The sequence below is a fragment of the Aquila chrysaetos genome, chromosome 20, assembly GCF_900496995.4.
Source record: "Aquila chrysaetos chrysaetos chromosome 20, bAquChr1.4, whole genome shotgun sequence".
Classification (NCBI taxonomy): Eukaryota; Metazoa; Chordata; class Aves; order Accipitriformes; family Accipitridae; genus Aquila; species Aquila chrysaetos.
In genome coordinates, this window is record NC_044023.1 from 4,694,374 (window position 1) to 4,719,856 (window position 25,483).

At 40.6% G+C, this 25,483-nt stretch overlaps 1 protein-coding gene across 2 annotated transcripts; it reads right to left on the minus strand.

Moving 5' to 3' along the window:
- Positions 1-1,608: 1,608 nt before the first annotated feature.
- SHISA5 (shisa family member 5) lies at positions 1,609-24,915 on the minus strand. 2 transcript variants are annotated; one of them, XM_029995951.2, is made up of 6 exons: positions 24,783-24,915; positions 22,364-22,532; positions 21,921-21,995; positions 8,093-8,208; positions 6,786-7,004; positions 1,609-4,835 (listed from the first exon to the last, which is right to left on the minus strand). In XM_029995951.2, exons 1-6 carry the CDS (start codon positions 24,838-24,840, stop codon positions 4,762-4,764), a joined length of 711 nt encoding a protein of 236 aa, XP_029851811.1. In that variant the 5' UTR covers positions 24,841-24,915; the 3' UTR covers positions 1,609-4,761. The 2 variants fall into 2 exon arrangements, with proteins under 2 accessions (XP_029851811.1, XP_029851810.1); XM_029995950.2 differs by having other exon boundaries at positions 1,609-4,841; positions 24,783-24,914.
- Positions 24,916-25,483: the final 568 nt, after the last annotated feature.

Here is a 25,483-nt window from a genome sequence, read left to right on the forward strand (position 1 = left end):
TACATGCCTAGATATGATACTAAGTTTCCATACTTGGGGAAAAAAAAAAAATTAGGAGAGAATTGCTTGTTTGGCAATAATTGCTAAATTTTTTCCCTGCTTTGTGTCCAGCTCCTCCATGCAACTCTGCCATGGGTTTTAAGATGCATGCCAAGTTTTGTTCTGGAAAAAGTCACACTACCATAAACAACTGCTGATTAAACATTACGAAAACATAACCAGCAGTATTCCTCACCTACCCCCGGGCTCTCAACTTTTTAGTTCAGTGGTTTGCTCTCATATACGACACTTTGCTGCAATTTTAGAGGGTGAAGGTACCTTTGAAACCCTATATGCTCGTTAAAGGAAATCTGAAGGTTTTAAACAAAACACTAGCTCATGTTCCTCAGACCTGTGCACAGAGACAATGAAAGGCACACAGCTTTTCTCTTAACAGAAAGAGGCTTCTCTGCATGTCACTTCTCAAATTCAGCCATATTGCACAAACGCACCTGCTAAAGAGTCATGGGAAAAGAAAAACAGATGAACTAAAAAGTAGTGGCAATAAAAACATCAGAAATAACTCTGCAATTTCCTGGTGTAATTTCTAGCCCAAACATTAATTATATTTGTTTACTAGATTTACATTTTTAGGAGCATACATTTTGTCTGCTGTCCCCAGTTAAACTAACAGAAATTCTGTTGAGAAAATGTGAAATAAAATTGGAAGTGAAATGATCTACATTTCACCTGCAACACATTATCAGCCTGCAGCTGAAACTCAACAAATTCAAGAAGTAACATTACAAAACTACCTGATTATTCCATGATAAACAACTCTTTCAGAACAAGTTGGGGGGCGGTGGATTGTTTGTGGTGTGTTGTACCCCCCTTTACTTTTAAATCCTACATTGGAAACTTAGCTGGCAATTCAAGGTAATAATGATTATATACTGAACACCCTCAACCAATTCAGTACTACTTGTGTCTTATGAAAAGCATTGACCTGTTCAAAGAAAATACTTTCAAGTGAAAGACTAATGAGTCAGGGGCATGAATATAACCTTTCAAAAGCATTTTTTTCACAACTATTGAAAATACAAAAAAAATCAGCAAAAATGTTTTCACACAGAGTAGAAAACATCCCTTACCACACACTGAATTGGTCAAGTTGATAAATGAGGCATGATATTTAACACACAAGTCAAAAATACATGTTAAGAAGATATTAAACTTTAATCAAATTATAGACTTCTTTTAAGTCTACCATCTTGTCTATACTAGACTTTTCAAATGTCTTGGGATTTGTTAGCTAATACATTCAAACTTCATGCATTTAATTTACTCCTTAGGCTAGACAAGGCCTTAGAAGCAATCCTTTTAGATTAGCTTTGAAGCATACTGTCAGAATATCATTCAGGAGCTTATGTTGTCCTTGCTTTATGTTGTGACCTGTAATTTTAATTAGGCTTCAGTCTCCACTGCCAAAAGGGATATTCATGATACGAGGTGACTTAAAGTACACTTGGTAACACTAACTGTCAAACACAATGAAGTAAAATGTAGCTTTGCAGATACACTCCTAAATAATACTCAAATTGAGGCTAAGAAAACGAAATTGATAGAATATACTTCAAACACTGCATTTATTACAAAGGTGCATAGAGTTTATGCCATTTCTTTTGAATACTTACATTTAAACTAACTTAACAACCAACATACAAAGCTAGGTTACAGTATGTAGTAAAATCAACGATTATCTAGTAAATTCAGTACAACAGAATATTCTACTGTATTTAATTTCACAAAACATTTCTGAAACAAAGGCACTTACAGAATTTAAAAAAAAATTAACATATACTCTTTCAACATTTAAAATTTTAATTCCATTCCCCCTCCCCTACAGCACTGTGGATAACTAGTTTGACATGAAGGCAATAGCTACTTGGACTGACACATCAGCAGTGCTTTAACTAAAAGTTCGTGGACCAACTTCTCCATCTTTTCTATAACTATCCCATTCTCTTAACTATACAAAAACAAGTTTCAATGGGTTGCATGGCAACAAGTAAATAAAATTTGGTCCTACATCTTATTGTTAATGATGATTAATACACTAACAGTAAGAAAAGATCCGATTCAGTGCTCCGATTATGAAGTGGACCATTTTCTCTTCTTTCAATGAGTTTTGTAACTGAAGTAGTAATACTACTACTAAAGTAGTTCCTTGTATACTAATGATTCATCTCTTCACTTGTATATAGTTATCATTAGCATACATTCACTGAAGGAAAGGTGTAAATTTTCAAGGTCCTTAACCCTATCCCTCATCTCCTTCCACCGCTCCACATACAGTGGTGTTCAGGGCAATTTATTTGGTCTGTACAACATCTACACCAAAACTTCAGATTTGGGGACCTCTGTTATTGTTGCCACTTTACTTTTCTATCTTTTCCTTAAGGATGATGCCAGATAACTGAGCCGACTTCTCATAAAATTGCAGATTTTCCTTCCATAACCAAAACATAACCCTACTAACACTGCCACAAACTGTATGCTTTGTCACACCAGATGGAGGAAAGGAAGAGCGGTACAGAGTAACAACCTCATGAAGCCCAACGCTAGAACACTGTACCTGTGCTCCGAGAGCTGTGCTCGCTGACTGCATCTCCCTGGCCAGACTCCATCCAGGCAGCTGGCTAACAAAGGTGCTGGAATAGTCTCTGCCCTCCTTCTATAAGAACAAACACACAGGAGTAGGATCTATAGCAAGAGAATTATTTCTGCAGTTACTCTGTGCCCTCCCACATGTAAAAATTCCAGATTTCTAGGGAAACATTTAATCCTCCATGCAGGAAACACTGTCCATTTTTGGTTGTTCTCACATAACTCCTAACAGTGTAATGAAGCATTGCCCAATTTCTCAGCTTACAAGGCAGGAAAGAGGAGGAACACACAGATACAGGGCATGCATGGTCTGTGAGTGCCTCGTGGCACCATTTCATGCCATTAACTTCAACACTTTTAGAGAGGTGTAACAGAGGGGCCTAAGTTGTCATGAATCCCAGCACTAAAAACTTTCTACAAGTTTCTTCTGAAATGCCCTGAAGACTTTCTTGAAAAAAAGAATAGGAATAACCCAGAAATAGACTCAAAAATCAGGAAGAGAAATAAGGCTGTCTTTGACAGCAGCAGTTTCCATCTATCATATGAGGTAAAACAATGCCACCATCAATGTTTTTCGAACAGTAATATACCCCAAATGTAGAAACACAGGACAAATGGCTTAATGGCCTCTCTAAAAAAGTACAATCAGTGTATGAGATATGTCAAAATTATTTCACTAATTATGTCGCAGTGATACATACAACAGACTAGATAGCTCTACTCAGGAATAACAAATTGTATTTCAATGTTAAAAAAGAGAATTGTAGAGGACACTAAAAAAATCATGATTCCTTTGATCAATACAAGGTGTATAGAGTGAAAAGCCTTGCAAACACCAGTAACAGTCATGAGGATGTCTCAAGACATTTCATGACTGCAAGGACTACCATCTTAAAAATACATTACCTCGCTGTGACCAAATCCTACCACTCTTACTTTCCCTGACTTCTCATTCTCGGCTCAGCTTTATGGGAATGTTGAAGACAAAAGGAGGCTGAATCTCTACTGTGTGTTGGGCTGGGATTTCTTAACCGCCCTGCATATTATTTTCAAGTGCAGACTGAGTTTATAAAGATCTATTATTTCTAGGTTCCTGCCATCTACAGTTTCCACCAGAGACAAGACAGTGACAAACCCCAAGCATTTAAAAACCCCAATCTATTTCTGACATCCCATCTCTCCTGTAAAATAAATTCCTTCCCTATGATGAGGCAGGACTGAACACTGGCAGGTACTTCTGCTTAACATATAATTAAGGTGGTAATTTTCCTTCCAAACTCATCAGCAACATAAGACTTAAGTAAGCTTGTCCAATAATACTTGGACAACAAATATTTGCCCAATAATTTTTATGAAGAATTCTCAGGTTTTCAGCTTTTGATCTATTTGTTTTACTAAGTGGCAGAGAATTTGGTTTCATTGTTAATTTCTAGCTATAAATTAAAATGGCCTGAGAATACACCCAATGAAGGCACAGTTTTTAAGCCTTAAAATTGGGAAAGAAAACAAGGAAATTATCAACTCATGCTATTTAGCACAGAAAAATGCAACTAGTCCAAAGACAATTAAACGTGGTTTGCTACCCTTACTGAAGGCAAATGTGTTTCAGAAAAGGAGAATTCCCTTTTGAATGGTAAATGAAATGTATTACATTGTAGCTTACCTAACAATAGTAGCTTCAAAACAGGCAGAACATACATAACATATATCAGGTAGTTTCTCAGAGATTAAGTTTTTATGTTTTCACTGTGCAAAAGATTGCTACAGCTTTGGGTGTTTGATAATGCTCATATTAGGCCATTCCTTTCAAAATTATTGCACAGCAAACGTTATTGTGGTTCTTATTTCTGAAGTACTCCTTCATGCTTTTCTCATTGTACATAGAACAAAATCTCGGTTTGTATTTGCTTGAGGTATAAATTAACAACTTCTGCAAGAAAAATACTCCTTCCTCGTACTCTAAGCATTTAAAAAAAAAGATAGTGAATTAACTTTCACTTTACTTAGACAAAAGATTGCTGTCTTCCAGAAAAAATATACTACAGTTGCACGGTGTAAACGGCACAAATTATACTTTAAAAAGTTTTGTATGCAGAAGCATAGTAGAAGATCTTTTCAATAGGTGGGCTTCTGAGGATCCACATAAGCAGGGTTGTAAGGGGGCTGGCTGATTGGGTAAGGTGCTCCAGCACCAGCTGCAAAAGCAAAACACAAGAAAAAACAGATTTGTAAAATTCACATTCTGAATTCTGCATCTATAATGGCAACTTCTGTTTTGAGCACGCAGTTAGAGGTTCAACTTATCTAGTATCTTAACTGGACCTGAGAACAGTTTGTGCTAAGTCATAAAGCATCCGCATTTCAAAAGTAAGATCACAAAAACCTTTGTTCTTGTACACTTAAGCATCAAAAAACCTAAACCCACATGTGTATTATGGCAGCCACAAGCACATGGTTATCCTTCAGGGGAGAACATAGTCTAAAAAAAAGGAACAGATCAGGTCTAAAAAAAACAGCCAGTGGAAGTCAGAGATGCACAAACAACAGGATATACCTGATAGCATGCCGAGAAGTGAAAATAAACTACTGGGAAAAAGAAAAAGCACTAGAGAAAGCATCTTAGGATTCCTTCAGGGAAAATGCTTTCCTGGTAAGTGTCACAGAGTTAATTAAAATTAAAATAAAAGGGAAAAAAGTATCCCACCGCTAAGCACTAAAGATTTTGACTTATATACTAGATGTATATCATTCGGAAGGCATCCTTATTTTCTAGTATTCTGAGACAAGCTGCTCTCAAGTGGCATCTTCATTTTCATGTCTGTCAAATAGCACAAGTTAGTTCAAATAACGCAACACCTGATTAGATCCCTGGAACATATAAGTGTGGTTATCTTCTGCTGATCTTGTAAAGTGAGTGGGTTTGGCTCCTCTATGACAGCAGGTATTCTCTCCCTTGCATGTGACCTAATTAAGAGACTGCCCCTTGGTTAATAGACAAGAGAAATAAAGAAAAGAGCTCTCATTTTGAGGCATTCTCAGCTGGGAACATGGAAAGTGCCTTGAGATTTTTCCAGAAAAAAAAAAATATTTTAAGAACTAACAAACCAGCAGCAGTTTGAGAAACCAGAGAGTAGGAGAAGCAAAATGACTACTTTATTGGCTCCCTCCCATGATAAAGATGAAGCCAAAGCACTTTGGGGTAATCCCATAAACCCCACAGGTTCTTCAGAGTTTACAACAGAAAAATAAAGTCAACAGGCCTGCCAAGTCAGTGTTTTCAACAATATGCAAACCAGCCCTGCATGTAATGTGCAACTTCTAAATGGTTTACAAATGCTTCAGACCATGAACAGACATTTTGTATTTGAGTTGTCATGAAAAAGTTACTTTCTGTGGGCATTATCTACTATTCAGGACTATACTTTGCTTGTTACTTAGAAGTATTAACAGCGTGGTTTGTAAGAGGGCTTGAAAATCCTTGGACAGGTAACAGCCTAGTTTTGGCCTCTCTGAACAGCCAGGAGCCAATTGTTCAGAGAACAGCTATTACCAGCAGAAGTGAGAATTAGTAATAGCAACAACAAAGCTGCATGAAAACAATGCTGTGAAAGAAGGAAAGCAGAAGAAAAAAGATTCTGGTATTTCTAACTGCTAGTCATCAGCAAACTTGTCTGAAATCTATCAGAGACTCGGTATTCTATAAACATAGCAATGAACTACTAGAAAATGCCATCTGTGTATAAACTGAAACATCTAGCAAATATTAGATTAGAAAGGGTATGTGGAAACACCCAACTACTATACATATGTTAATTGGACTTTGATTTTAATATGAAATTTCAACTCCATTAGTAAAACATTCTACTGGATCCACTGACAGTCCCACATATCATCAAACCTTGCCAATAGAGCTCCAGCCACATCTCCTCTTGCAATGCAATAGAAATGGTGATAGGGAAATTTCAGCAAGGGTGAATTACAGCATCCACCATAACTTGACTTTTAAATAATTTGTTTACATTTACATTTACATTTATATAGTCATAGAAAATAATAAGTGTAAATAATACAAGATCGGCTCCAAAGCAACTGTCTCTTTAGCTATTTAAGAGATGAAAAAACACTCAGCGCTGTCTTACCTGCCACCGTTTCATGATAAGCTGGGGGTCCTGACGGCTGCATGGGGTAAGGGGGAGGATACTGTGCAGGGTATGGTGCTACCGGCATTCCTGGTTGTGGCTGGATAGCCACAGGCTGATATCCTTGATATGGGGCTACTGGGTAGTTGGGTGGCACTCCCTGTTGTTGGGGATAGGGAGCGTGAACCACAGTAGTGGAAGTAGTGGTGGCCACAACAGCTACAAGCAAGCAAAAGGAACATGGTTAGTGCTGGTGGCTCTAAAAGATCACCTGGGACAACCAACAACAGTAATGTAAAAAAACATTCTTCAAGATCAATTAATTTCTCACTTCAAAATCTGGGTAATTTCATTTTCAAAGTTCCATGAAAGATTTAGAAATGTATGCCTCTAAATATCCTTCCATTGATCTTGGTGGTAATGAGAGCCTTCACATACTGGGATAGCAGCCAACTTATCTCCTTGTTTCTCAACCACAAAGAACAAAGAATTTTTCTCCTGGTCTCTTCAGAAACCAGGAACTCAACCCTGCAGCCAAGTTATCTATCATTTGGTATGAGACTGGAAAAACTGCTCATTTAAAAATGTTATCTGCTTTTAAGGATTAAGCTGATAAAGATCTCCTTTATTAGGTAAGGAGCTTCCCTACCATGATTGCCCAAATAAGTTTCCTTTTGTATGTCATCTACACACTAATACATCCATGTGTTAGTACATCTTTCTCTAAGTAACAGCCAGAAAGGCAAATATACATTAAGTCATCGATTTTTGTAGGAGCTGATGTTGGATCATTGGTTTATATCTCTTACTGGAATAAGGGAGTATTAACTCTTTCTAATAAATTGCAATAATTTGTTTTTGAGATCTCCTTCCTCTTTATGGTACAATTGCAGACTTTGCTCAAGATTGTACTGTTGCAGTCCTGGGCCTTTGTGTATTTTTCAGGAACATTTTTAAGAGACTGGGAAAGTTATTAAATTTCATCCTATCCCCTGCTTACCTAAACAACAAAAAACCCCACAACAAAACACCCCCAACCCTCCCCGCCAAAATCCACACATTGGGGCGGGAGGTGGGCGTGGGGAGAGAACTTCTACATGCTTAGAAAATATTCCAAAATATCTCTGCAACTTCACATTGTGAAGCAGCTGAAATGCTTATTTTTAATGTTTAGGTATTGCAACTTCTGTAGCAGAAAGGTAAGGCAAGATTATTTTCACCTTTTATAGGAACATAATTTTCCGGGGGGGGGGGGGGGAGGTCCTGTTCAAAGACATGAAAAAGAAAATAAATATACAGGTACTTACGCCGTGGTCTTCGACATGCTTTATACAAACAGCAACATGAACAGGTGAGGCACAGAATAATAGTAATTATAATCACCGCACAAACAGTAACTCCAATGGCAATAAGGGTTCCAAAACTGCAAAAAAGGTAGGGCCAGAAGCGGTAAGTGTCTTTCACACAAACTTGTTATACTTTAACCTAACCTTCTGCAGCCAACACATTGCTCTTCCTCCAATTTGTTACTCTTACTACTTCATGCATTTGAATAACGAACAACTGTCAAATGCAGTGCTACATCAGAAGGCGGCTGCTAAATCAGTGGAGGCTGACCAACTGCTATCAAGGAGCGCCGTCTCCTGTACGTGGAAAGGGCCCAACATGAGTCTTTGGTCCCTACCATTTTAGTGTCACTGCAATTCTTGTTATTTTAGTGCAACTATGTGTCCCTTTATGTATTCCAAAAGGTTACTGCGCTAAGGTTTCAAAATCACTAGTCTGGTGACTTAATTTTCCAAACATGACATGACTGCTCTGAACACTTTCAGGCATGCCTGAAAGGGAGCACGCCAGACTTTGGGATGATGGCGAGTTCTTTGTACACTTGTAAGACCTCCCAGGCCCAGTCAGGACAATCTCGGTACTGAGCAGAGCCCTCCATGCTGCAGATTCTTGGCAGGTTCCCTGACATTAGTAAATAGTTGTTTTAGAAGCCACATTTCACATGGTTTGGAAGATTAGAAATTCTGCCACCTTAACTGCAACAGCAAGTATGTTATGCTACATTATGGGAGGCAGAAACACTGCCTAAACCACCAAAACCTAGTGTGGAAAGACCAAAGATTACACCATCTTTAACCTCTGTGATGAGCACCAAATGACAGAAGCAGGCATAAAGCTTCCGGAGATGACTGTTTATAAGTTCTGTTTACCACACAGGGAAGAAAAAGTAACACTGTAAAGCATTAAATGCCCAGTGACAGTTCCCTTTTAAGTGTTAATTCACATGATCTGTTTCCTACTGTCTGTAAGCAATAAAGCCCTTCTTCCATAGAAGCCAAAGTCTCCATTATTTCTTAAAAAAAATGCACCATGCATCAGTTTTGGGAACAATTGCAGGAAGTTAGTTTTCATTAACAAGCTCTAAAATAACGAGCGGAGAGCTGGTTTTACATCCATCCTGTTTTTGCTGCTTTGTAGAGATTTTGGCTACAGAACTCCATTTTTTTTCCTGCTCAGTTTCCTGTTAAACAGCTTTAAACAAAATGACACATCTCCAGAACCTCCAGCAATTTTTGCTTGGCTACCAAACAGCCATCAAATGTAAAAACTGTTTTTGAGTATCAATGACACCACACGGTTAAATCACTGACAAAAAAAAAAAGTAAAGCACTCTATCCCTAGCCCAAATTTGGAAGACCTCACCTCAGTCTTCTAGAGCAACTTAACCCTCAGTAAGCTGGACACTGAACAGAAACATTGACAAATAGAACAGGTTCAATTTAAAATACATTTTTTCCCTTAAGAAAGGTTCCATCAATTTCACTCTGTTTCTGCAACAGCTAGAAGAAAAAGCTTGGGTCAAATCTCTTTCAAGAATCTGAGCAACAATTTTATCTAACTGTAACTGCATCTAACTTGTGCACTGATTTTGTTAAGTACTAAATATAACACTATGGATTTAATCCTCAAATACTAAACCTAACACTGTGGATTGGCTATGGTCACTGCACCTAAGATTTACATGTAGAACAGGAAGCAGGAACTGCTGCAGCCTCCTGAAGTCCCAGAAGCCACGTCAGAAACACTGCCGGGAAAGCAAATAGACGATTGCAACACAGCTGCAAAATGTAAAGATGCATGCATGCTTTGTCACGTTTATTGCAGCTTTACAGCATGTTTTTCATATGCTGACTTGCACATGCAAATACATTCCTAACCATGCCACTTTTAAGTGCTCTCCCCATCCTCACAAGCATTAGTTTCACTTCAGCACAGTAAGTTCACAGCCAGCTCATCTCTATCCAAAAATCCAATCTTTTTCAAGCCTGGTATAAAAAGGAAGATACAAATGCAATTTCAAAGGAGGCGGGGAGATAATCATGAACAATGATACCACACATCCTGAAACACGGGCTGCCTCCTGTCCAACAGCAAACATACATCAAGTTAGTTTGAAAACACAAGCTGAATACTTGTTTATGCAGAAATTGATTAGATTTAAGAGTGACCTGTGGAATTTAGATTAATTATACAGGGTCCTTACTAGATACTCATTATATAAATTCATATACACACTGGAGAAGAAAAAGAAAATTGTGCACAATGGATTCATACGTTAAACTTAAGCATCTTGATTGCAACATTCACAAGAAACAGCATGAAAGCCTGTGACAAACTACGGACACCTCTAGAAACTGCATGACAACAAATGTTGACAACAACTACAATTACTGCTACTTGTGGAGTGCCAACAGCATTTACCTTGTTCTTGTTCCCACTTCTGTTATCAACCCTGAGAAAGCTCTCTCACTAGGGAAAATAACATTTCTATTACACACAATTATTACCAAGCAACATCAGCAGAGACAACAAATGAAAAGAGTCTTCTAGGTTCTTCCTTGGGCTTCTTCCCCAGTACAGAAGTAAAAAACTTTTTGCTAGTGAACTATGCCAAGAAAAGGAATTTTTGTATCAAGGAAAGAGATTAGGCCTGACATAGACAACTAGAATTCTTTACTTGTACAGACAATGAACCGCTTTCAACTTTAGCAAAGGCTGGGCAAAATCAAACAAACCTAAGAAATGGAGAAAACAGACAAAGTGGAGAAATGTCTACTCATAAATAAACTAGCACAGCAGGAAACTGGCAGAGACCCCCTTATCTTTCACAACCGTATTCAGTTCTGATATGACAACAGAGAAAACAGCACAAGCCCATCTGCAGCCACCAACAGATAAAAACAGTGGTCAGTCTGAAGCATAGGCTCCATTCACTTATTGTAATACAGTTTTCTGCTCACTGAAACGCATATCTCGTTGCCTATTTACTATCTCTAATAAGGAAAGCGACAAAAGCAAACCTCAGGGGAAAAACCCCACCATACCCTTATTTTCACCAAGTTGTTAGAGACACCCTGTGCATTTTCATCATTTGTCTATGTCTTTGCTAAAATTACATGACCACTGTATGACAACATTTTGCATACATCTTTTAAAGAGCTAAATGGAAACACATATTTAAAGTACAGGCGTGTCACACGTACACACTTTAGAGTGCGGTTCTGTTTGTGTGTGTAAACACTGTGATTCAGTTCTACCCACTGAAATACTGTGAGATTACTACAGACCAAAATTACAAGCCTTCAGAAACAGCCCAGTGAGTGAAACAACACACAGGAGTTAGTTCTTCCCATAATTTTCTAAGGAGCGTTCACAACTGGATTACTGTAGGCGTTTTTATCACCTACTTTATAGCAGAACCATAATTTTCCTGCCAGTGCTTGGGCTCATGCAGACTTATGTCTTGAAACAGCAGAAGGTAGAATGACACAGAAAACAAAACAGCATGTGCTATCAACTTGCAACTTGCTGTATCAACACTCTCTTTCAACAGCAGAGCTCTTCAAAAGTTTTTTTTTCCCCTAACAATTTCTATTGATAATCAAAACTAGCAATACTCTTTCGGAATGTCTCAATTGTCAGGCACTACCTTACTGTAATAAAGTCTGTCCTTTTACTGCCCAAGGGGTACTACCCTGAGCACTTCTTCCTGAACATTCAGTAATATCCCACTAGTAAAACTACTGAAAAAAGTGCAGGAAGGCTACCAGTAATAGAAGATGTTACTCAAGTGAGGCCAGAATGGTGCTCAGCATACTTTACTCAGTGAACTGCCTAAGCTTGAGGAGACAAGATATTCCAAATACTGTGTAAAGAGTCTCTTGCAGTGTACTAACTTCAGAAAGCCTATACTCCTTTCTTAAACAAAACTATTGCTTCATTTAATTGCCTTTACTTGATGAATCTGCCTAAAAGGACTCTGAAAATATTTTGAAAAAAATATACTCACACTAAATGATAATTTAATTACCAACTGTTAGCATTATACATAAATGAAAAAGAATAGACATAAGGGATTGTAGCTTAAAAGGTTCTTCCACTGAATGGTTAACCAAGAAAAAAAAAAAAATCAAACAAAAACCAAACCAAACAACACACTTTACCCCCTGCATTCTGCAAACAAACATCAGAGTGCAGAAGTCAGGGTGGCCACAGCACCAGATGAGAACACTCTGCTGGCATCACAGTTTGAACACAGGTTTCCAAACTCCCACATTATATATACCATAGTCTCTAAATAAAGCACACACTGTTATAAACAGCTTGAGCTCATTCACTGCCGTTTCCTGCTTCTTTCTCTTCACATAAAAGCTAACTTTTGCCAATAATTTAATAGAAAACAAAATTGAGAACAAAACCAAACCTAATAGCAGTTTTACTGCAGCAATGATAAATTGCAACTTCTCATAAAATCCATGGGAAAGTAAATATGAAAAGACAACTCCCTGTCCTTTCCTACCACCACCTCTCTCCCTCCTTGCCCTACTCCACTTCTACCCCTAATCCCACACCTTTGAAAAGCCCTAAATTGCATATGTAATGAGCATACCTCAGAGACTGACCTTACTTTTAAAGTTTTCTATTTATTCAAAACAGGTACCAGTTCACATAAAGGGAGTTATGTGATTAGTGCCTGTTTTACCCCTTTTGGTACTGAATGAGAGGCAATGGACATACTAAAATGGGAGAATCAAACCCAGGATCTAAACAGTACTACTTGTAGAAGTTAATTCTCAAGACAGTTGTTGTTCATATCAGAGATCTTAATCTTAAACACTGTCAAGTGGAAAAAAAATGTAAAACACTTTGAGTGTATTTAAGGCTTTTGAAAATATCCAAGTTTCAATTCCAGCAACATATTTGTAAACCCCCTTAATAGTTTGAATCACTTAAGTTGGTGACATTTTGCAAGCCCTGCTGTAAAGAAAGTTTTTGCATATCTATGCATTCATGACAATGGGACATACTGCAACTTTTGTCTTTAAAAAAGAAAAAATACCCAAATGAACAATGAGACCACCTAGTTCTGAAAAATTAGTTTAAGCAGCTTATTTATTTTGCAAGTCTTAATCTATTCCAAGATTTGTTCCATGCTACAAGAGAGATGTTGGCAGAGTCCTTTTCAAAAGCATGGCTGCTTTTAAAAACAAACATTTACAAATACTGAGTTACGACTGTAACCCAGGGTGGTCCGGAAAGACTTCAGAAGATAATTTAGGCCATTCCTAAAAGTCTAAAAAATTGAGTATACCCATATCATTCTTCACTGCTCCCGAAAAGGCTACAGTTCGCAGAAATGTGTCAGAATGGTAAATGTCCAGACTTGTCCTGACTCAGGTATAGGGCATGACCAAACAAGTCCCTAGACTGAGATGCTTTCCTAAGTCCAACATTTTAGTCACAGCCATACAATGCCACATACTGCCTCTAAAGCTTAGCAGGAAAATAAAGGATAAACTTTTTTTGTTAAGAAAAAGTAGTATGACTTCCCAAGAGTCTTTCAGGGGGATTAGTTTTTATAACTTTATAAACAACACACTTCCTCAGTTTAGTATTTTAGCATGAAGACTCAAAACGTAAGAACCACTTTGCTAGAGACTCAAAAAAACTATTTACTATTACACAGAAAGCAAGCTCTTGTGAGGTTAATACTCACAGGAAAACATTAGCATCACTTTAACACTTGATAGACCTACCAGCATATTTTAGCACAGATGGGTTTTGGGCCACAGGAGCTTCAGCCCATGTGGACAATCAAAATATACACCATAGAGTTAAGCCTCATAGTCCAGGTGCATTCACACTAATTGCTAGTGCCAGCTATGGCCTGCTCCAGCCATTTTACCCAGGGGCCACCTCCCCAAAATGAGATCTCTACATGATCAAGAAGTGCCTAAGAAACAAGGGCCCAGTGATTCCTGTGGTGGGCAAAAGGCAGCTTAAGACTCGGACTGAACAGCATGGTTTCAAAATTATGAAATCTTGATAGTTTCATAAGGCTGGCAAGTTTGAGTAACTGCTAAGTCATTTTATAACCTACGCAATGGAAGTGAAGAGTGGACTGGAACTGTGATGTCTGCATTGGTCTTTCAAATGTTAACTCAGGTTAGCACTTGAGAGTGTCCCTCCTAGGGTCCTGCCCAGGTACAGTTCCTTAATGTGAAGAAAAGGGTTTCATCTAATTCTGGCTAGCCCATCAGTGCGGCACCAGCTCAAGTCATCGCTAATTGTAAACTGCTAAACTGCTCTAGCACGGACACATATTAACTGCCACTGAAAACCCCTAAAACTTACCACAATTTTCCATAGTTCTTTCTGGGTACCCCCAAAAAGAACAAAAGTTTGCAGCAGGAGCCCCCCAAAACAACCCCTGGGACACCTCTGTTCACCTGCAGTCTAAATTACTCTGAGCTACACCCCCCAGAGTCAGCAGCTGAGCACAGCACAGCGACTCTTAGCATCAGCCAAGCCAGCTCTGGCATGAGAGCCAATACTAAAGCAACAACAATAATGCCACGGTAAGCCAAGAAGCCCTACAACTGCAAAAGCGTTACAGAAAAAGAGAATGCAAGAGTCCTTTGAGAAAAAGTTTGCTAAATAAGTATTGAATGGGTCCTTTTTATATTTGTTCAAATAGGAAGCTGATGTCGGTTAAAGCCCAAAATTATAAACTCTAATTTCATACGCAAAGACCTACTGGAAGTAAAGCTAATTACTGCTTTTTTGAAAGACACTGACCTCTCAATTTTTTCAAGTAACATGTAACAGGTTTAGCACAAATTCTTAAACAGGCTATATGAGAAAGTGGCAGGGAGGCAACTTCCCAGAGTTTGTGGTTTTACTCAGACATCCGACACCCGGATGCAAGAGGTTATTATGGAAAATGTATACAAGCATCTCTTCCTGGTCTGTAAACAGTTCACTTGTACTAAATATGTCTATTTACATAAATCCCTCTGTAATGCATACTAAAAATACAATTTTCCAGAGAAGTTTCCCAGGAAATCTACTATTGTACGCTTTGCAGACAGTTGAGAATAATTGCTATAGGTAACTGATATATTGAAAATATGCAATCAGAGGGACTAAAGTCTTTCATCAACAGTGCAAGAATTAACACTGTGGCTTCATGCAGGTCACAAGACCATTTCAGACAAGTCCATTGGAACCTCAGCATAAAAACTGTCCTTAAACACAATATAAAGCATTTGCTTCTACAGATGATAAATAAATTTAAAATGCTCCTTTAGTGGCAAAAAGAGAATGCAGACTGATTACAGCCACAGATATTTAAGGCAAACAAAGTGAGTCAGTTCCCCTCCTACTGTTAGGAACCCAGTTCAACAATACAGGATGTTAACCCCCACCATAATTAAAATTTGGGACCAATGTAAAGGCAATAGGAGGGATTTTTCTGAAATGGTTAACTGAATAAATAGAACAAGTTTAACTGAAAAAAATTAAGTATTGCAGAAAGCTTTCCCCATGTAAACAACAACTGCAATAGTATGAATTTGCTACTGCCAATACCATACTAACTCTAGAAAGCAGATTTAAGCAACTAGTTAGAAACTAACTTGGCTAAAGGCCTAAAGTTTTAAATAAAATTAAAAAAAAAAAATTAAAGTTTTTTTTCCTGGCAAATTGCAACAGAGTGTATGACTTGCCAAACACACTGAAACTGCAAAGGAAGTTCAGACTAGGTTACACCAACCCACTTTGCTTTGCCTATAACCCAGCTCTTAGATGAAACACACCTTTTTCTTTACCCACCATTACTCACGTCATCATATATATGAGAGTTAGAAACACTGTGTTCAGGCAGGAGCAAAGTTTAAATTAGGTAAATTAATTATCCTATACTACTATGAACTGACATGCTGCCTCACCCTCTCTTCAGAAGTATTACTCATCCAGCACAATGAGGATCCTCAAGGAAAATCTAACACTGCACAAATAAGAACAGACTTCTGCAGCAAAGGTCATATCTGGCCGACCACTGCTTCTCCTTTTAAATTGTATTTATTATTAACAGGACATTCACAAAAAAAAGTCACAAAAGTGACTTTGATGACTGGTTCCTTCCACAACCTAAAAAAATAGAGGTTTTTAAGTTTACCTCTCAGTGAAATTGAAAACCAGAAATCATGCTAGTAAACAGCAAGGAATATCACATTAAAAATGAATGGTATAAAATGTTTTTAATAAAAATAGACTTTATCAAAAGACCAATCTTTGCACAATTGCTAATTTCCTGAAATTAAACTAATTTGTTAATTTCACAGAAGACCCTACAACTGCAGTTTTAAAAGGCTAGGCAATTTAAGGACATTCTCCTCCTCCCATAACACATCTACAACACAATCTATCACAAATACATCTCGCTATACCTCAGGTCATGGCTATTTTATGAAAGTATATGAAATGGCAGAGTTGGAGCTAGCTTTGGAACCCACATGCTCAAACTTTCACAAATCCTTCTAAATAACAATCATCATCTTTTAGCCATATTTTCAAGGAAGGATTCTCTGTTTCTTGGGCTACAGGATCCTTCTCTGAGGGTTACCCTGCCTGCAGCTGCTTTGACAAGCTCTCTCCAGAGGCAATCTGTATGTTAAAAATTTACAGGTTTCAGAGTTACACTGTGTAGAGCTACAGCAAAGCCCACAGAGTTAGAAGAGGGAACCCTCTACCCTAGTAAGTATATACAGTCAATGATGTACACATCCACAGAAAAATTAACTCCTGAACATAATTCAAGTGATTAATCTTATTGTGTCTTTGCATGTTTAGGCCAGGTTGTCTTGGTTTTTGCCACGAAACAGCCTTCTGTAGTTAGAAGAGCACACTAACCCAACCATTCACATCTGCCTCTTGAGCCAGGACAGCGTTTTTCAATCTCTGCTTCCATCTTGGTTTCAGAGTAAATGAACCTGCACAAGCATTAAGCTCACTGCCTGAATCAGGCAGCTGAGAAATCATTAATGGCAACTCACAACTGCTTTGTCAGCTTTAAGTAACTCCTTTACTGAGACTACAGTGAACACAAAACCAAATGCTCTATAATGCAAGTTACAATTACAAATTGTGCAAGCTTGTATTTACTTTTCAGGCTAGTAAAAAGCATAGAACAATTTTTTAAAAAGCTTCAAATCCAAATCTCAGTTGTTTCTAGACAAGAAGCTTACATTCCTTGGTGAGATTAGCCGGTGTCTGAATGCAACCCTCACAGAATAGGCTCTGTATGCAGTTTAAGTCATTTATTACAAAAAATGTTAAGGACTGGTATGGAAAAGAAATCCTCTGCTCATTAAATAGAGACTGCTTACATTTCTAGAAGTTCTTTTCCAATGAATAATTTTCGTAATTTATTTCCCTATCATTGGCAACCTATTACAGATGATGGAGCATCCAAACACACAGTCAAGTGTAAACTGAAGTCCCTGATAGTGATAGGGGAGGAGGAAAAATGGGGTATAGTTCAATATCACACCATTTTTTACCTTGTCTGTGGAGAAAACATATGCTTTAAACACCTAAATTGAGAGACAGCAAATTAAGATATTCACATCTTCCACAGTTAGAAATCTACTGGTTTTGCCAACTTACGCACATAGCAGGCTATAGCAGATGCTGCATTTCAAAGGCAGGCAGAATGACAAGGATTTTCTCCATTTCACAAAAGGAGAACAAAGTCACAAGACAATGTATTGATCAGCCCATGACAAAACCCAAATGAGCGCATTCCCAGTCTAAAAAGGCTGTTGTGTCTCTGCCAGCTGAGGCTTCCCAGGAAGACTGCCATTCTCCATCCCTTTTCTCATCACGTATGGATAAGCAGCCTTTTCTCAAGCATTACTGTATCTGTTACACAATCTGCTGTAACTTCAAGGCAAAAATTAATTCAGAAACAGAGTCCAATTAACTGTGTACAATACAATTTGAAGTCTTGTTTCTGTTTAGAAAGACTGGTATCAGCTGCCCCAACTACATTATTTTGTTCTGTAACTCTGATACAGATGTTCTGAATTGCTCCACCTCCTTAAACACTCAAATACTTCACAATTAGTTGGATTGTGGATGTGAGTCATCTAATTTCCTTTTCCAGTAAGGGTCACTATTGGAAAATTGGCATACCAAGGCTAAATAACCATGTTACCAATGCAAATTATGACAACTGCTGTTCAGTGAATCAGTGCTCTGCTTTTTGCACAGTTTCTTAGAGCAATAATACTACATATTGCAGAATGAAAGGGGAAGAACAACTAAATTGACCTTACTACTCACAATCCATCTTTGAAACCAGAGCAAAGCAGAGGAAATTTCAGTAATCTGATTAAAAGGGGGGAAAAAAGTGAAACACCTTCCAGTAGTAAATCCTTGCCCACAATGCATTCACTAGAAGCAGAAATTATAGAAATTGCATATGGTCATCTTGCATGCAAGGAAAAATGGTAGCAAATTTAACAAGTTCAGTGATACGAAACCTATGCCTACACTCTGACCTAAAAGTTGTGAATGATCTTTAAGTATTGATCAAAAATTGAAAAAGCCTTAACCTGAGTTAACACTGACTTTTATACTTTTCCTAAAATGTTTATATTTGCTTCCAAATGCAGTGTTCTGGGAAGCAAAATGCTTTCAAGTACTTGAAAGTACATTATTAAGACACTCCAAAGGAATGTAATTTATTGTCTTTAAAATGTCCAAAAGAAGATTATAGGATATGAACTGCTTGTACTGTGAACTACACTTAATAGGGTTGGCCAAAGTGCCTTGAACCACTGCCTCAACAGCACCTGATACTCAGTATTAAATACTGAAAGATATTAACATTAAAGGATACTAATAAAAAGCAGCCTACTAAAAACTGGTGATTTGCTTGCACTTCTGCAGAAGACCTCAGAATAAACACAGCAAAAAAAGCAAAAGCACAAGCAAATTAAAAACTCCTCAGCTAGACAAGACAAGGAAGAACATACATACCACCTGACCGAACCCTTTCCTAAGGTCCTATAGGAATTTGAGCGTAACTGTGGCAGATTTTCCAAGCAGGGAGAAGAGACACCCCAGCTCACTCAGCCTAGTGGCAAGTCCACATGCAGTCTGTGACAAGCCCTCAGAGAGGTGAAATTCTCTTAAAAAGCCAGGATTTATGAGCAAAGTGCCAGAGTGGTAACTTGATCCAGGAATATGCCCGATGCAAGAATGAGGAACTAAATGCTTTCTGACCCTTTCAATGCCAGGAAACCATCACCTCCTCCTTTTGAAAGGCAGTGTTAAAGGCAGTATTTGCAACTCATGAGAAAGAACAGGGCACTAAAGGAAGTTGCCCTTTGCTGCCTTTCCTCACCTTATAGACTGTTCAAAGACTATGCTCATCTTGCTGGGAGATACAAAGAAATATCTCAACTGACATCAGCCCTCTCTCCACACAGTAAAGTATTAAACAAACCTAGTCATCAAGAAACAATGTAAAACTTGTACTTTAAAAGAAATTGGCATGGAGAGAGAGGGTGGAGTGCACCTTGCAGGCAGAAAGTAGGGTCAGCTCTTCCAGAAGAGATAACAGCTTACTGCTTGGTTTAAAAAAAACAAAACAAAACAAAACAACCCACAAAAACCAAACCACAAAAAACCCCACACACACCACGCAAAAACCTGGGCAAAGTCTGTAATGAAACAGAAGCCTACTTGGTGTCCCACTGACTGCAATCACAGAAAGTCCTACTCACTTTCATTCCTGATGTTGAAACACCCTAAATCAGACATCCAAAGTCATTAGTCACTTTGGAAAGTTCTGGGATGTGGTTTTCCTCTGGAGTCACATCCGGGTGGCTTTTCAAGGGCGGTATTTCTGTGAATAATTACTATCTTTCTATTAAAATTGCCTAACCAGAAAATAAGTTTGATGTTAAGTCTAGGCCTTTGCACAACACATTAATTTTTCAAAGCTGTACTGTAATTGAAAGGAAAAAGAGGGAAGAAGCTTGACACAGAGTCACTAATGACCCATTTTCACGAGGTGAGACACCAGTGAGTCTCTCTTTTTAGACATTCCATAGCTAAAACCAAAGATAATTAAAGCCACTTAGCTGCTACTTCCTAAATGTTTTCTGTCATTTACAAATGCACCTTTGTGGACTGTGGGCCTTGATTACAATTCCTTTAGCAACTGTGCAGGTTTTTTGGTTTGTTTTGTTTTTTAAAATACTGCATTCTTTTGTTTTCTGTGCTTTTTAGTAACTATGCTCATTGGCATGGAAAACACACATCTATTACATTCTTTATATTTAACCTTTATTACTCCAGCAGATTCAACATCTCTGCAGCCCCAAAGACGTGGAAGTTTTTTTCTACCTTTCCACTAAAAACGCATCAAGAGCAAACACTGACTCCAAGCTGAGGCTCACGCCTGCTGTACCTGAACCATTTGCAGATACGTTAAGACAGGTCCACCAGCCTAGCAGACGCGAAGGGGCACCGCTCCTCCAAAACACTTGTCACATCAGCCCCTTCCTCGGGGAAGACTACTGGGTCCAAGGAGATCAAGGATCCAAGACATTCATCCACCCTCTCCGCCCCGACGCCCTGCCGTATGCCAGGGGCAGCGCTACCACTAGGTGCCTCCAGCGAGGCTTCCTTCCTACCGCCTACAGGATGCGGAAAGGTATCTCCCCAGCCGATGCGACGTGGGGTGCTGCACTCGGCTGTGTCAGAGAACCAGCACGGCCCCCGAGTACCCCCCGCACCACACCGTTCCCAGGAGGCGGGGGCGATGCCGCTGACGCGGCCCCGCTCGCTAAAGGCTACCGACTCTCCGGCGGGGAAGGCGGGGGGGCCGCCGGGCGGGAGGCACGCTCCTGCCCTGGCTGGCCGGCCTCGCCGCAGCGGCACGGCGAGCCCTCCCCGCAGGCGTCCGACCCCCCCGTCCCCGTCCCCGTCCCCGTCCCCGTCCCCGTCCCGCCGCGCCCGCTTACCCCATGCTCGCCGCCGCTCGCCCCGCGCCCCGCGCCGACCGGCTCCGCCCCCCGCTGGCGTCACGCCGCTCGCCCCGCCCTTAAAGGGCGCCGCAGCGACGGCCGGGGGCTGCCGCGCACCTCCCGCTGTGCGCCCGCCCCCGCCGGGAGTCCGAGTCCCCCTTTTCTGTGACCGCCGGAAGAATTAATTATTCAGACTTCTGCAGATACACGGAATATTCATAGCTCAGAATTAACCCCTGTCCTCTCTTTGTCGTCTTCCACGCTATGAAAAATAGAAGCGTTGTACAGCAGGACTCTTGTAATTGCCAATTTAATGCATGGCCTTAATTTATTTCCCCTGAGATGGAAAAAGTTTTTACCAGTATTTCTTGTTCTAAGCGAAAAAGATGCTAAAAAGCAAGGAAATACCTCAAACAAAAGCAGCTTCTCTTATGGACTTCATCTGCCAGTATCGAAGGGTATAGAGCAAGCACACTGATGCTTTAGAGGACAACCTCCCGTTCCGTAGTAAGAACACAGACCATTACGTACAGCGATCGTTACGGTCTAAAGAGCACGATCTAACCTCTTCTGCGTGTCTCTGCTTCTTCAGATATTCCGACGTGTACACGGAGTTTGAGTGCTCCGTGTTCTTAACACACAAATAAGTATTTCTATTTTCGTATTCTACTGGCATGTATTGATTACACAATGAAGAACTTCTAAATAAATACCATTTTAAAAGCTGAGACTTTGCATGGCTTACCTGGAGCCAGAAGAAATGTAATCATCAGGATCCGAAAAAACATGCATGTAATTTATGTTGCTTGAGTCAGAGGTCCTGTAGTAAGAGAATTCATCTCAAAAATGGAATTTACGACTTATTCAAGTACCTGGCTAACTTCCAAATGCTTATGAAAGGTACTGTATGCTACAAAGAGAAAGAGATTAATTTTGTCATCCTCAAAGAAAAACTGAATAGGGTAAAAGTATTTGAAAATGCTCAAGAAAACACACACCAGTTCATGCATCAATTTGTCCACCTCACTGCTCCCATTTTACGGCTAAGTTACATACATGAACATAGATACCCGATAGAGCCAGATACAGAGCTGGAAGGTCCCTTTGTAAGTTTCTAACCAAACTGTGTATTTTTGTCATTTGATGATAGAATGATAACCTGCTGTATACATTCAGTTTGCCTCATACCTTTCATCAAGCAGATTACACTGAAATTGTTGTTCTTCATCAAATTTTAAGAACGTGTTAGAGCAACAGTATCGATGCATGCAATCTCCACAGCAGAAGTTGGGACAGGATTTTGCAGGTTGTGCCTTGCCATGACGATCAATATATGCCTGACAATCCTCACCCAAAACTGAAAAAAGTTAAAATCCAATAGTTAGTAACTAAAGAAATAATCATATAAAGTCTCTTTCTCATACTGACCAGCTCACCTAGGTCAACGTTTAAATATGTTCCAAGTATTTTGGTTATGTCTTACAAATCAATTATTTCCAAATACTTACTCCTTGCACACAAAGTATCCTGTCTTTGTCAAGTAGCTCTTCCCAACTGTTTACACATATGTGAAGGACAAAACTGCATGCAAATATACTTACGAGACGCTCTGTCTGGTGATACTCTCTTCACTACATCTGCTAGTAGCTACTAAATTACTGTAAAGACTCAAAGAGCAATGTGACTAGCCAAATATGTTAAAAATCCCACATAAACCCCAAGATCAGCTAGAAGAACATGTTAAATCTTCCTAGATATTTGACTTGGTGAAAAAGATGTAACACTACCACATTCATTGTAGATTTGGATTTCCATGTGACTTGGTTCTTTCTACTTGTTGCTTTGCTTACTTCATGGAAAATCCTAATCCTGCTAATCCCTGGCATAAAACAGAGATTCCTAGGACTAAAAATCAGTCAAGTGGCATCTTCCCACTGCAAGCATCAACTGGTGTGGCTACAATGGAAAGGAAATTGAGATGTTAATGTACTAGGATGGATCTCTTAGGGGACATCCCATGCTTTTTCAGCATTGCATTGGGCTGATACATTCCTTAACATACTGGCTGTTTTCTCTCTCTTTGCCATCTCAGGCCTGAATAACTGCAACGTAAGAACGGCACATTAAAAGCTTCCAACTGTCACATAAAAATACTTCTCAAAGCTTAAGCAAAAAGCATTTCCATAGAAGAATCTTTAGCAAGAGTATCATTACAGTTTTCAGCGACAAATGCTGCAGTCAGCTGGTTTCTATTCCTCATTTTCCTTCCTATCACATATCACATGAACAAGACAGCCTGACATGTTGCTCCTAAACTACGCTCCATCCGAGAAGCTCAAATTACTTCAGGTGTAGTTGTTCAGAAAGTTCCACCTCAAGAGCAGAGCTGCTAAGCTATTGCCACTGAAAGTCTCCAACCATTTCAATAAGAAAACTTCCAACCCCATACATTCAAGGCCAGCTTGCATACAGTTACTGCTGTAGCACTGTCATTGTGAGCCAGCTTAAAGAACCCTTTTTCTGGTGCTTGCCCTTCAAAGTACTTACAGATAAAACTCTGACCATTTCAGCCATGCTTTAGCTCAGCCCTCAAAGTGTGATCCTTTACTACTCTGACCAAGTTAAATGTCCTCTTGCATATCCACTAAAGATCACGTTCACCTTTCCTGCATGTCTGTGCATAATTTGATCCATCAGATGCCACTGATCCATACAATATCAAGAGCGCTTCTCCTTTTCTGAGACTTCACCTGATAAGTCCTATGATCACATCTGCTTTTTCTCATTACGTGACAAAGTTGGGGAAGACCATACGCTCCATCCTTTAAGTGCAATAACAGGATAGTTACAGATAGGGCTGATAAAAAATCCCCATTATCAGCATTAGCACCCGATAGCTGTGTATGAACTCCAGTATCAAATCAGTTTCTATAAGCAGTGCTGTTTACGCAGTATCATCACTTAACATCTAAGTATTTATAGTATCTTGCCCTAAAAGTCTAAAATTTACTGTGTTGGGGGTGAAAAGTTGCAAGTTTTCAATGGGATGCGTCAGGAGTGACTGGCAGCCACTTTGTGGCACGTCATTTCTCCCCCAATAGTCTTACCTTAGCTTTACCAGTAGACAGTCCACCCAGTCAATACTGCGGCACTAATTGCTGCTGACAACGCACACCAGTATCAACCCCACCCCACCTCACTTTCAGCACAACTTTTCTCTCAGTGAACCCAATTCGCGCCAAACCCGCTGTTCAGGGGTGGGTTATCCCCCGCTGGGTCCCCAGCGGCCTCCCCCAAAACCACGCGTCCCGGCCCCAGCGTCGGCCCTCGCCCCGGCGCGGGCGGGAGACATCCACCGCCGCCTGGGCAGCCGAGCTGAGGGGTCTCTGCTGGAAGCCAGGGGCTCCCCCACGCCGGGAGCTTCGGCAGGGCCTCCCCGGGGGGAGGCAGCCCCGGCCGCGGAGGAAGCCGGCAAGAGCCCCCAAAGCCGCCTCAGAAAGAGACGAAGGAACCCGCCCGCCCTCCTGGAGGGCCGGGTCACCCCCGCCCGCATCGCCCGGCACCCCCCACCCCCCCCCCCCCCCCTCAGCCGCCGGCCCGCGCTCACCGGCCGCCGGCAGCAGGCAGAGGAGGCCGAGGCCGAGGGCGCCCAGCCACGTCGCCATGAGCACCGCCGCTTCTCCCCGGGGCGGGCCGGGGCTGGCCGATCCGCCGGGACTCCGGCACCCCCGGGGCGCCGCCACGCGTTCGCGGCAGGAGCGGCCGGCGGGTCGGGTCGGGTCGCGGCGGCGCACAGAGCGCCGGGCGGAGCCGCCTCAGGCGCGGGAAACGGCTGTGGCGGCCGGTGGTTCTTCCCGGTGAGGCGGCGCTGCGGGGAGCTGCTACGGGGTGTCGACCCGGGTACAGTGGGGCTGAGCAGTGGGCTGCGGAGTTAGGGCCCCCCATGAGGCCCGTGGCCTGGCCTCCCGTGTACCTGTGCTACGTCCTCGCCCAGGCTCTCTGTTAGCAGGCTGGCTCCTCAGCTGGAACACCCGCACACTGTTTGAACATTACCAAAGGCCATTCCCCGTTCCCCAGCCCCGGGTCCTGTTCTCCAACGTGATTGCTGCTGCACCAACTGAAGGCTTCCTTCTTGCAGAACAAGCCAAGACATCCTTTTTAAGAGAGACTGCAAACACCTGGTCAGGAACGTACTCCTCAGAGTTGAGGAGAGCCAGAGCAGTACCTGTTACCGAGGGCTTGAGTCCCGTCATACGCCCTTTAGAGCAAAAAACCCACACGTGCTCTACGGCAAGGTAACAGGGGGCC

What these genes read in the sequence shown, in the direction of transcription:
- SHISA5 (XM_029995950.2), bottom strand. Translation starts at nt 24,840, where the DNA reads ATGGCGACGTGGCTGGGCGCCCTCGGCCTCGGCCTCCTCTGCCTGCTG. An exon ending in TGTAATCTGCTTGATGAAAG is followed by an intron (nt 21,996 to 22,363) that starts GTATGAGGCAAA and finishes CTCTTACTACAG; the next exon opens with GACCTCTGACTCAAGCAACA. An exon ending in AGCATGTCGAAGACCACGGC is followed by an intron (nt 7,005 to 8,092) that starts GTAAGTACCTGT and finishes GCTTGCTTGTAG; the next exon opens with CTGTTGTGGCCACCACTACT.